The sequence below is a fragment of the Rosa chinensis genome, chromosome 4 (assembly GCF_002994745.2).
Source record: "Rosa chinensis cultivar Old Blush chromosome 4, RchiOBHm-V2, whole genome shotgun sequence".
NCBI lineage: Eukaryota > Viridiplantae > Streptophyta > Magnoliopsida > Rosales > Rosaceae > Rosa > Rosa chinensis.
The window spans coordinates 5853756-5866797 of NC_037091.1; the positions used below are offsets into that span (position 1 = coordinate 5853756).

Sequence of the window (13042 nt, forward strand, 5' to 3'; positions counted from 1 at the left end):
ATTCCCTTGTTTACTCTTCAATGTAGTAGCTATTCTTTTGGCTTGTAAGCTAGTTCTTTTTGTTGTGTCTCTCTTGTTTACTCTCAAAACAAACCAACTTTAAAATCAAAACTTCATATTGTGGTTAAAACAGCTTTGCTGAATTTTTTGAGAAAGCTGCTGATCTGTTAACTTTGAGCTTTCTGTTGCCCTACTTACTGATCTCCAAATGTCAAGAAATTTTGATATATTTCTGTTCTTCTAGTTAAAAAATGATCTGGAAAGTTTCACCCACTACTAGAAAAATACCATTTAAGGACACCAAACAAGGACACATAATTTATGTAGTGTCCTTGAAGGTTTTTAAGGACACACAACGTCAAATTGAAATTTTTTTAGTGGGTGGACAGTCTTTAAGGACACCTTAAATCATTTATGTTGTGTCCTAATATATATTGGGCTCCAAAACTTAAATCCAGTTGAAATAAAAAAAACGCGGCACCACGGACAGTCTTCGCGTTTTCTGTTCCCTCTCCAAATTTCACTTCCCTCCTTCCCCATTTTTGACTTCCCTCTTCAATTGAAACCCTACCCAATTACTGAAAAGATGTTTCATTCACTATATTTCAAGTTTTTAGTTGTAATAGAAAAAAAAAAAGAATCTAGAGTTGAAAACAGATTCGATCTGTTTCGACTCGGTGGAGGAGGCGGCTACTATTTGAGTGGGTTCAACTCGTAGTGAGGTTGCTTGGTGTGAGAGATACTCTGGGTTGACAGATTCTGGGAAGAATTTCAGTACAAGGTGAGGTTACACCATCGAATTTGGGGGTTAATCGATCCCAATATTTTTTTTTTCTTTCTGTTTTGCTATTGTTGGATTGAATGTTCTGTTACTCGGTGACTTCCAGCTGTTGTAAGCAGTAGTACATGTTGGTGATTTTATGTCGTTGTATGTGGGTTCTGCGTAAAAAGTCCTTGCTTGGGCTTGAGGTATGAGTCCAAGGTTTTCAGTTCAATTCAACTCTCTGTATTATTAAGTATGAGAATGCGGTCTATTTGCCAGTTGTTGGGAATTTGAGAGTCCCAAAGGAATAGTGTCAAATTTGTAGGCACTAAGTGGGTTCTCAATATATGTGCATTTTGTTTACGAGCAATTGAAAACTATATCATGTAAGTAGTACTGCTAAGTGATGTTTTTGCTGTTTGTCTTATAAGCTTGAACTTTTTTACTTTCTCTAGTAGGTTCTTGATATTATAACTGTAATCATGATTGTTGTGCTGAATCATACTTGAAGAAAAAGGGTGTTCCAATATGTTCATTTGAATTTGTGATTTCAGGCATGATTTTGTGATTTCAATTAGTACAACATTTATGCTTTGTCGTCGAAAGATTATTGCGGTTCCTTAGTTCCTGACAAGTTAGCAAGGTCTGCAGTTAATTTTATTTAGACATTATCTCCTTCATGTCATGTACAGATCATAAAGTGGATAATTAGCTGGGCATTATGTTCTAAAAGAAAATGGACCTTCTGCACCTTCTGCATATAATATCTCATATTGATGTAGGTTTTACCAAGTCTTCAGCTTGAATCATACAAGAATGCTTTAAGTTGGTGGTAATAGTAATAGGTGTTGAAAAGAGTATCAATAGGTGTTGGTGATTGTATCTATGGTCAATGTACTACTTTTCTTCTGTGTATTCAATTGATAATGTTCAGTTTCTTGATTTAGAACTAAAATGATCAACGATGTATGACTTGTGTGATTATTATAATTTCTGACCAGGTAGTGGTTGTGATTTGAATCTTATGTTTGTAGTGGTTGATACTCATAATAGGCAGAATACTTTAAGATTGAGTTTGCTAGCGATGTGAAAACCTGGGCAAAGTGAAAACTAGGAGTGAGAGAGTTTGCTTTGCTAGTTGTCTGTTTGAGTTACTTTTGATTGATTGCATCATAAATGAAAGAACAGGGATTTAGACAGTTGTTTATCGGTTGTTATTTGATTGCTAGTTGATTATCTTTTTAGTGGTTGATACTCATGATCTTTATCAGTTGTTTGTTGTTGGTATCGGATTGGGTCTTCGAAAAATAGAACACCCATTGAACAAAATTTGGACTTTGGGTCAGTTGTTGCGATTTCTGTATTGGGCATTGGGTGAAATAGTTAATTTTTTTTTTTTTTGTTATATCGGATTGGAGAGTATGTGGGTTAGCTGAAGTGGTTGAGAGCTTAGTGGTCAGTGGCATTAATTGGATGCTAAGTTATCTTCAGTTTCTTGGCAAATTTCGGTTTGATTGTTTATTCACTTTGGTAGCTTGAAGCTTGGAATTTCAGTGCTAGTGGGATTCTAGGAGAGAATATGGGTGTTATTATACAAATTGGTTTTTTGGTCCTTTTGAAATGTCAATGTGTTATAATCACTAATAGGGGAGCACCCTGAAACTTCAGGAAGATAATCTATTACTAAAGGAATATCTATATTCTATGTTAATATTTTTGCTCCCTTGGTTCTGCGTATCTGCAAGAGAACCTTTATGCACAAGGGGGTTATATATGTCCTTGATGTCACTATGATTATAAACTGGGCAATAGTGCTTGAAATAAATATTTTATAATTGATTTCTTTTTTAAGATATCACAATGGTTCAGTTTTGAAGCAGCAGAACGAAAAAAAGACATGAACTGTAAATTAACTGAGGAAAATGCATTCCTTTGTAGGGTAGCCTAAGTGTTATACAGTCAACCTCCAGTAATATGGGTAGGATTGTTTGTGTTTAAACCATTTGCAGTCGATCTTTTTCAGTAGTCTATTGTAGTGTGTGTTGTGGTTGAAGATTGTTAAAACATATATAACTCTTTGCCTCAAAATCATTCCTTATCATCGAGAGTCTGTGGTTTTTTTATCCAAATTTGTGATCCCAAAATGTAGTGGGCTTTGGTCAATTATGTGGTTTAATTTACTTTCCTTGTGATGACCCTTGTATAACACAAAGGTTAAATAAAAGAGTCCTTTTTTTTTGTTAGTAAGTTTGGACATTTGGTTCCTGGCACACTGCGTACATTGTGTTAGTGAATTTAACTGGGTATTGTTATGCCATTTCCTGCAGAACCAGGGAAAGACGTCCAACAGAAGATTGCAAAACCGGTTCTCTTATATCTGTTAAGGTAATGAATTCACATATATCGCTATTTCATTTAACATACTCTCCACCCAATTTGTTGGCCTTCTGTGCAGTGCAAGTGAGGGAATCAAATATTTTTTATTTTCTTTTAACAAATTACTGTGGAGTGGATAAAAATTAGGGCCCAGCATAGGTACTTTACCTGAAAAGCCTAGAGCCCTCTTTCTAGCAAAGAAACTCCGGAAGAGGAGAGAGCTAGAGTAATTAGGTGCAGAAAACTTTTGGAAAGAGAAAGGCACTTAAAAAAAAGAACTGAAGTCTTGCTTTGACCTTATTTCCATTAACAACTTATACAAGCATTCCTCAACTAACTGTAAAACTCCCATATTTGTCTATAAACAATAGTAAAGTCAAACCTTCAAACATTTCTAGAATCCAGATTGTAACAAACTTTGGAACTACAGAATTCTAGTAAGGCTAAATTAGTTCTTGTGCACGGTCTTCATTATTTTGAAGGTTTTATTCTATTTCATTGCTTGCTAATTGTTACAACTTATAGGTAGTTAGGATTTGTTTGCCTTGCTGCTGTCACTGCATCTAGTGGATGTTCTGTAATCTGTATATTGATCGACTTGCATTCCCAATTGGTGTTCCCCACATTATGCTTTAGCTTACCTTTGGCAAATGTTCTGATTCTGCTTTTCTTGTGAGTAATTAATTAATAATGTTTTTGTTCTGACTTTATTATTGTCTTTTGTGGCTCTTTGTCTGTTGATTCTAGTCTAATTTCATAACAAGTATTAGAAAGTAAAAAACAAGTGAACTCCACAAAATGTGGTTCTGCAATTACCTTTCATTTGTTTTCTCTTTCAACTGAAAAATACTTGCTAATGATTGCAGATAGAAAATGGGAAGTTTGTAAGATTGTATTTCTCACTGTTAGCTATTGTGGTGCTTAGGAAGTTGATCGGAGGTTCAAGTTCAGTCTTGTAAGGAAAGGAGAGGGCTGCAAAGTTCTAAGTCATTGAGTCAGTTGTGTTGAAAGCTAGCTCTAAAGATTGCTTTTACTGAAAAAGGTTAGACAGTTTTATCTCTGATAATATAAATACATATATTTAGATGCACATACATACATGGATATTTACTTGAGCATGGAATGTATTGTGCCATCAGTGTGTCTTGCTTTTGCTCTTTCTTTTTTGTATCTTCTAGCTTTTAGATAATTGACGTTTGATTATGCATGCTATTAATAGTGTCAAAGGTCTAGTCGCTTATATTAGGATTATTGTCTTCACATGCCTTAGTTTACCATTAGTGGTATTTGCAGCATATATGTAAATATTCTGACATTTAGTATTAATATTAGATATAAATGGATAAAAGTTGGATGTCTATGGATAGAAGATCAGATGCATACGAGAATGGGGTTGACCGTTTTTGTGAATTTGCTCTACATCATGCTGCTGATCCTAGTTCTATTCGTTGTCCTTGTTTAGATTGTGGACATGTTAAACCACAGACTATCAAGGAGATTAGAAATCATTTGTTTTGTTATGGTATTGATCAGAGTTATGTTACATGGTATTGGGATGGAGAGCCTATTCTTAATTCAGATCTGGAAAGAAAAGATGGAACTTGGGAAAGCTACAATGAAAGTATTTTTATGGAAAACACTATAGAGATGGTTGAAGCTGCGAAGGATGAATTTGTTAGCAATCCAGAAGCTTTTGAGAAGTTGCTGGAAGATGCTGAGAAACCTATATATCCTGGTTGTGTGAAGTTTACTAAGTTATCAACTCTAGTCAGATTGTATAACTTGAAAGCACAAGGTGGGTGGCCTGATAATAGCTTCTCAGAATTATTGAAATTCTTGCAAGAGCTACTTCCACAAATGAATGAGATGCCTTCAACCTTGTATGAAGCAAAGAAGACATTGGGGTCCTTGGGAATAGAGTATGAGAAGATACACGCATGCCATAATGACTGCATCCTATATAGGAAAGAGTATTCAAAAGCATCCGTATGTCCTACTTGTGGCGTGTCTAGGTGGAAGGTTAGTAAGAATTCTAGTGGAGTTAAGAAAAAACAAGCACCAGCAAAGGTTCTGTGGTATTTTCCCCCAATCCCTAGATTTAGAAGGATGTTTCGTAATAGGGATATAGCAAAAAACTTAATATGGCATGCCACGGAAAGAGAAGAAGATGGTAAACTTCGACATCCGCGGACTTTCCTTCATGGAAGCTTGTAGACCACATGTGGCCAGATTTTGGGGATGACCATAGAAACCTTCGACTGGCAATTTCAGCAGATGGAATAAATCCTCATGGTTCTCTTAGTAGTAGGTATAGTTGTTGGCCGGTTCTTATGGTCACCTATAACCTACCACCGTGGTTGTGTATGAAAAGAAAATTTATTATGCTAACAATGTTAATATCTGGTCCTAAACAGCTGGGTAATGACATTGATGTCTATTTGGCACCATTAGTAGAAGATTTAAAAACTTTGTGGGATGTTGGTGTTAAGGCATATGATGCATATAGACAAGAGAGCCTTATGTTAAAGGCTATTTTGCTATGGACAATAAATGACTTCCCTGCATATGGGAATTTGTGTGGTTGTAGTGTCAAGGGATATAAAGCATGTCCAATTTGCGGTGATAATACACATTCTGAATGGCTGAAGTTCGGTAATAAGATTTCATTTGCTGGCCATAGAAAATATCTGCCGAAAAATCATGTTTTCAGGAAACAAAAGACCCCATTTAATGGTCAGCAAGAGTTTGGAACAGCTCCACATCCTTTAAGCGGGGAGGAAATTCTTGAAAGAGTCAAAGGGATTGAATCATCATGGGGGAAGAAGCTGTTGAATTCCAAAAGACCAAAGGTCAAAGTTCAACTTGGAAAAAGAAAGACCAGCGATGAAGTTAATGTTACAAAGAAAAAGGTGGTCAATGATCAGCTTACTACTTGCTGGAAAAAAAAATCAATATTCTTTGATCTACCGTATTGGAGTTCATTGCATGTTAGACATTGTTTAGATGTGATGCACATTGAGAAAAACATGTGCGAGAGCCTAATTGGAACGCTGTTGAACATCCCTGGAAAAAGTAAAGATAGTGTTGCAGCAAGGAAGGATCTTGTAGTAAAAGGTTTACGAAAAGGGTTGGCACCTAAAGAAGGGAAAAAAAAGACATATCTCCCTGCTGCGCCATATACATTGTCAAAGAAGGAAAAACAATCAGTTTGTGGTTCTTTGTATGGATTTAAGGGACCAAAAAATTTCTCGTCAAATTTTAAAAATCTGGTTTCTATGGACGAGTTGAAGCTTTTTGGTCTTAAGTCTCACGATTGTCATATACTTATGCAGCATCTTATTCCGGTGGCTATTCGTGCAGTGTTACCTAAGCATGTGAGATATGCAATTACAAGATTTTGCTTGTTCTTCAATGCTTTATGCAGCAAGACCATTGATGTTTTACAGCTAGATGAAATTCAAACCGGTCTTGTTGAGACTTTGTGTTTACTTGAGAAGATCTTCCCACCTTCTTTTTTCGATATAATGGTGCATCTCACAGTCCACCTTATTCGAGAAGTGCGGTTATGTGGTCCCGTATATTTGCATTGGATGTACCCATTTGAACGGTACATGAGTGTCCTAAAAGACTTTGTGAGAAATCGCAATCGTCCTGAAGGTTGTATGGCTGAAGCTTATATTGCTGAGGAAGCAGTAGATTTCTGTGCAGATTACTTGTCCGGAGTACATGCTGTCGGACTCCCTCCCAAAGCTCATTTAGATCTGAAAGATTATTATGCTCCATTAGGAAGTGGACGTGTGGTGACTGTTTGTCCCAAGCTAAGGCATCAAGCACATCTTTCTGTTTTGGACAACACAGCTGAAGTTCAGCCATATATAGAGTATGTTTTGAAGTCCCTTACAGTATATTTTACTTATTGTTGATTGTATATATAATTTCCTACATTATGGATGAGTTTTAATTTGTTGTATGTTATGCACCGCAATATTTGCAGTGAGCATTTGGAGAGATTGAAACTGGAGCACCCTCAAAAGTCTAAGGCAGAAAAGTGGCTTAAAGATGAACACAATCGAAGATTTAGCAATTGGCTGCAACAAAGAGTATGTAGAATAGGGCAGATTCTTCTTCATTCTAGCATTATTGTTTATCTTGTAATAATGTTCAAGGTTTAAATCTGGTTTATATTTTTTATTTTACTTATTAATGCTTCAACTACTTTCTAATCAACCACATTCATATTTGTCCAGGTAGAGCTTGAGCTTAATAGTCCTGAAAATGAGATATCAGAAACCTTGAGGTGGCTGGCACATGGTCCTCGATGTGAAGTGAAAAATTTTTCTGGATATACAGTAAATGGAACTGATTATCACACAAAGGCTTGGGATAATGAGCATGTTCAACAAAACAGTGGGGTGACCTTAGATGCAGATGCGTTGCTAGTTTCTAGTGCCAAAGATAGGAATCCTATAGATAATGAGATGACTTTCTACGGGGTGATTGAAGAGATATGGGAGCTTAACTACAATAGCTTCACGCGAGTTATGTTTAAATGTGATTGGGTTGCAAACAGTAAGAAAGGGATAAAAGTAGAGGATTTTGGATTCACCTTAGTTGACCTTAGTAGGATTGGGCACAAGTCTGATTCTTTTGTTTTAGCTGATCTTGTGCAAAAAGTATTTTACATTGAAGATCCAGCAGACTCAAGGTGGTCAGTTGTATTACAAGCACCTCAATTGGACTGGTTAAATGAAGATGAGCTAGGAGATACTACACTTGATCATCAATCTTTTCCCCATGCACTGCCATCTGTTAATACATTTGATATAATGACTGAGAATGATGCAGTTTATGTGAGAACTGATTGTGAAGGCACATGGGTCGAAGAGCATAATTGACTAACTTCTACTTTAGATAATTAACGGATTCATGTTGCTATTAACATGATGCTAGTTCTGATCTTATTTGCCTCATGTTAGTTCATTTGCTTGATGTTTAGTACTGATGTGTTTTTGTGTTATATTGACTTGCTGAACTGTTTTGTATTGATGTGGTTTTGCTGATCTATTTTTGTTTTTGATTTTTTCAGGTGTTAAGATATGGATTCAGAAGAAGAAAATCATGCCACTGAAGATGACTTACCATCTGACGAGAAGAAGGGAAGAGGTCCAACTCTCATGTCCGATATTATTCACGGTAGGAGTAAGGGGGCTCGAATGGAAGTGACATATAACAAAAAGGGGCAACCAATTGGTCTTGGAGGGAAGAGGCTAGCTACTTTTATTGGGGTAATGGCTTGAACTACTATCCCAATCACATATGAGACTTGGCCAGCCGTGAAGAATTCACTTAAAGAAATGATATGGAGTATGGTTCAGGTATGTGCAGCATTAGTAAAAGTTTTTCCTTGTAATTTTTGTACCTTGAATAAATTTTGATAATGAGTCAATACTTGTCTTCTTGCATATTTCTAGAAATCATTCATTGTGGATCCAAGAAGCAAGAAAGATGTCTTGAGTAGTGCAGGAAGGAAATGGAAATCATTCAAGAGCACTTTAACTACAAAATATATATTGAAGTATAAAGATCGGCGCAGCCTCCTAAAGAAAAAACCTGAAGAATATGAGTTTATTACTCAACCTGAGTGGGAAGCTTTTGTGAAGTCTCGATTAACTCCAGAATTTTTGGTAGGCCACATTTTTGTTTAACATTAGCTTTAAGTGTCCTCTTTCTATTACTTAATGTTTTGTACTGATGAGTCATTGTTAGGCATTTAAACTATTCGATGTGAAGCTTTTGGTTTCTGTTAATAGGAAATTCATGAGGACCACTCAAGGAGACGAGCTTTGAATGAGTATGATCATCGAATGTCTAGGAAAGGCTATGCTAATTTGGAAGAGGAACTAGTAAGTAGATTTTTGGTATGAATATGTTGATGTACACTTATGTGCATATGATCTAATTACATGTTTATGTAAACAGAAAATGGAGTTAGGGACTAAAGACGATATTGATAGAGCCATCTTATGGAAGAAAGGGCGTGTCGATAAAGAGGGTAACTATTTGAGTGAGACAACCAAACAACGTGCTGACAAAATTGTAAGTTGAGATTTATCAGACTTAATCACCTTAAATATTACGTTTACTTGGTTACATCATTTTAGATAGTTGAGTATTCATTGGTGTTTCTAATCTGTCGTAGGATGCTTTAACGAAAGATGTGAGGGAGGGAATTGTGTCTGCTGTTGGTAGGAACGACATTTTAACTCAAGCTTTGGAGACACCTGAGCAATCGGGCCGTGTAAGAGGTGCTGGACAATTTGTTACACATAAGGTGTACTTTAATACATCTAGATATAAGTCTGCAACCAAGACACAACTGTTGGAACAGCAGTTGGAATTGATGCAAAACCAGATCAACATGTTTGCTTCATTATTGGATCCCGAGAAGTTGGATCCAATTAAACTAGGCATGATTCGAGACATGTTCAGATGTAATAATGGATCTGAAAAAGCTAGTTGCTCAGTCGACAAGGAGAAAAATCTGTCTTCTAAGGAGGAAGTATCTAAGGTGGCATCTGAGAAAGAAAAAGAGAAAAAAGCTACCGCCAAAAAGGTTCGAAAATGGGATGATACTCCATCTCCAATTGATAGCAGTAGAGAGAGCAAGAAGGTACATAAATTCTTATAATTTATTTATCTTTTTCTCATTTGTATCTTCTTGACATTTTTTATATTTTCATGGAAGGCAAAACAATTGTATAAAGGGGGACTAATGATGAGACAGAGAGGAGCATTGGAAGATGACAATGTGATAACATCAACAGATAAAGCATATATTCCTATTGAGACAGCAAATGTTGTAAAAAAGGTATGTAACTTTGTAACCTGTGCATTCTTCTGCTTGTATTATTAATTATAAGTATCTTAGGTATGTTGTTCGCTATAAGCTTATGATTTGAATTCAATTATTTAAGGGGAAAAAATGCAAGCTAGCAGTAGACACCAAAGATAACATTGTTGCAATGGGAACTGTAATAATGTTGGATGGGCTGATACATGGAGTGCCCCTAGGAGCAGAAAATATATATATCTCAATTGATGTGCCCATCAAGGAAGATGCTAATCTCCCCATCCCAAATGAGTCAGCTGAAATTTTTACAGTAAAGCAAGCTACCGGTACTCATGTCGCTTGGCCTCGACATCTTGTTTTAATGTCACATGAAGAGGTATATTGTAAGTTGATTATAATTCCATTGTAGAAGTTAAATATGGTATTTACATGGTATTTTAATTCACATTTAGAACTCAATGAGCACTTGGAAGTCTTCGAGTAAAACACCATGCAAACAAGCAGCATACAAGATGCCTGTGTCCGTGCATCTTCTACTGCGTTTGGTAAGAACAATGGATGAATCTATAGCAGTGTCAGTCCCAATGGAAGAAGGTGTGTTTGGCAATGACCACAATACATTCATAAACGGTAACGACATCATCCAGTTTTGTTCGATGCAGCCAATATCCACTATTTGCATTTCTATCTACATGAGGTTAGAGACTTTTACATGTTTAATGAATAATTCTCACACTAGGTTTGATTTTAGAAAAATTTATAGGTCCTTTTATTTTATGTAGACACCTCTGGTCATTGTTGAAAATGAGGAATGAGGATCACTTGTATGCATTTGTGGATCCTGGCCGCATCTCTAATGAAGCTAGAAAGGTTGAGGCTAGATCATGTGCGCTATCACTGAGATTAGAATCTGCCAAATTAGATCAGTTAATTCTTGCTTCTTATAATACAGGGTATGTTTATTGCTATACGACATTTCATAGTTATTTTCTTGGGAGATGCATGCACTATCAAGTAGAGAGTTTATTTTATTTTTTAATGTAGGAATCATTGGTTATTGGCTGCTATTAACACGTTTACTACATTGGTGTATTACTTCGACCCATTGAGTAACATTAACATCAATCCAGGCATGAAGAACATTATAGAGCTGTAATAATTCTGTCCTTTACTTTTCATTTCGAAAATTGAATAAAATGATATGCTGGAGTGGTCATCAGATCATTGGCTTACTATTTTGTTATTGAGCTGTTCATGATGTAGTTCCATTAAGATGTTTAATGCTCAAAAGGGAAGAAAGTCTCGTAAACCAGTTCATTGGGAGGTGGTTAAGGTACATTTCTACTTTTATTATTTCCTTTGATCTGATGGTAGACCAATACATGCGCCGCATTATTGATCTTCAATTATTCTGTAGTGTCCTAGACAACCTGGATCTGTGGAATGTGGATATTATGTTATGAAGTACATGAAAGAAATTATTGGAACTCCAAGCAGCTCAATTTTAAATATGGTTAGTAATACTATTTCAGTGGTTAGTAATAAGGTTAATTAGCTCAGTTCTGTGTACTAGTTGCATGTTTTGATTAGTTGTAGCTTAGTTTTGTGTACTGTTTGTTTTGATCAGTTTTAGCTTAATTTTGTGTACTGGTTGTAGCTCGATCAGTTTTGTGTACTAGTTGTTTTGATCAATTTTAACTCAATTTTGTGTATTGCTTGCATGCTTTGATTAGTTGTATCTCAATTTTGTGTAATGGTTGTTTCAACATAGTTGTACATCAGTTTTGCGTACTGCTTTACATGTTTTGATTAGTTGTGATTGCTTACTAGCAGGTTGCTTCTTGATCTGGTCATAAATCTTTTATTGTAATATCCACTATATATATATATATATATGATAATGTAATAAATATATCTATTGATCCATCATTTCAGTTCGAGGGAAAAGAGACTTACACTCAAGAAGAGATTGATGTAGTTCGAATAGAATGGGCGGAGCAGGTTGATGGATATATTGAAGATGAAGTAAAATAGTCAGCATGTAAGTATCTATATTCCTTATTTCTGGTATGAATTTGAGTTATATATGTAGCGTTCAATAGCTAGCTTTGAATTATGTGTGTTACACACAGTAGTAGTAGTAGTAGTAGTACATTAATTCTGGATGTGGATTTGTTGTTTTTGCAGGTATTACTTGTTTTGGATGGTATGAATTGAGTTATATATGTAGCAGCTGCGACTAGCTTTGAATTATGTAGTTAGCTTCAAATCACTAGTAGTAGTACATTCTGGTGTTGGACTTGTTGTTTCTGCAGGCTACTTCTTTTGGATCTTAGACATGTATTGATGGGTGTTCTATATATATATGGACTTGTTTGATGTAAACTCGATGTTATGCCCACAATTTTTATAATATGAGATCGTATTTCCTTATGGATTTAATGACTCTATTTTCAGAATTTTGAGGACAAAGTTTAGGTGTCTTGGTATATAAAACATGACACATATGGGAATGTACTTTTGTGTCCTCTAATGAATTTAAGGACAATGTTTACAGATATTTTAGGACACAAAATGTGTGTCCTTGTATAGAAAAGAGGACACATTTGATAGTGTATTTTTGGTGTCCTCTTATAGATTTAAGGACTCTATTTCCAGATTTTTTACGACACAATTTATGTGTTCTTGTATAAAATAGAGGACACATTTGAGAGTGTTGTTTTTGTGTCCTCTCTTAGATTTAAGGACTCCATTATCAGAGCTTTTAGGACACATATTGTGTGTCCTTGTAGAGAAAAGAGGACACTTATTTGATAATATAAGGATGTAATTTAGGTGTCCTCTTATGGATATAAGGACACCATGTCCAAAGCTATTAGGACACATTAACTGTGTCCTCGTAGAGATAAGAGGACACATTTCCAGTGTCCTTGTTTGGGACTTATGATGACTCCCGGATAGAGGACTCTTTTTTAAAGAGTCCTTGTATGTATTTAAGGACACTGTTTCAATGTCCTTAAATGGTGATTTTCTAGTAGTGACCTTATTTCGAT

The 13042-nt window shown here is 35.7% G+C and overlaps 1 protein-coding gene and 1 long non-coding RNA gene across 2 annotated transcripts; both read left to right on the forward strand.

The window, feature by feature from the left end:
* The first annotated feature begins 646 nt into the window (after positions 1-646).
* On the forward strand, positions 647-10791 carry LOC121052766. The gene is made up of 12 exons (XM_040518620.1): positions 647-781; positions 3091-3148; positions 4065-4181; positions 8226-8514; positions 8611-8823; positions 8950-9042; positions 9119-9235; positions 9339-9809; positions 9885-10007; positions 10114-10365; positions 10442-10619; positions 10772-10791. The coding sequence occupies exons 4-12, from the start codon at positions 8494-8496 to the stop codon at positions 10789-10791; spliced, it is 1488 nt and encodes a 495-aa protein (XP_040374554.1). The 5' UTR covers positions 647-781; positions 3091-3148; positions 4065-4181; positions 8226-8493.
* A 1-nt stretch (position 10792) lies between these two features.
* LOC121052507 lies at positions 10793-12369 on the forward strand. Its single transcript, XR_005809270.1, has 5 exons — positions 10793-10942; positions 11034-11322; positions 11407-11502; positions 11925-12030; positions 12177-12369. It is a non-coding gene; the product is annotated as an uncharacterized LOC121052507 (long non-coding RNA).
* The last annotated feature ends 673 nt before the right edge of the window (positions 12370-13042 follow it).

What these genes read in the sequence shown, in the direction of transcription:
- LOC121052766 (XM_040518620.1), top strand. Translation starts at nt 8,494, where the DNA reads ATGATATGGAGTATGGTTCAG. An exon ending in TGATATGGAGTATGGTTCAG is followed by an intron (nt 8,515 to 8,610) that starts GTATGTGCAGCA and finishes GCATATTTCTAG; the next exon opens with AAATCATTCATTGTGGATCC. An exon ending in TTTTAATGTCACATGAAGAG is followed by an intron (nt 10,366 to 10,441) that starts GTATATTGTAAG and finishes ATTCACATTTAG; the next exon opens with AACTCAATGAGCACTTGGAA.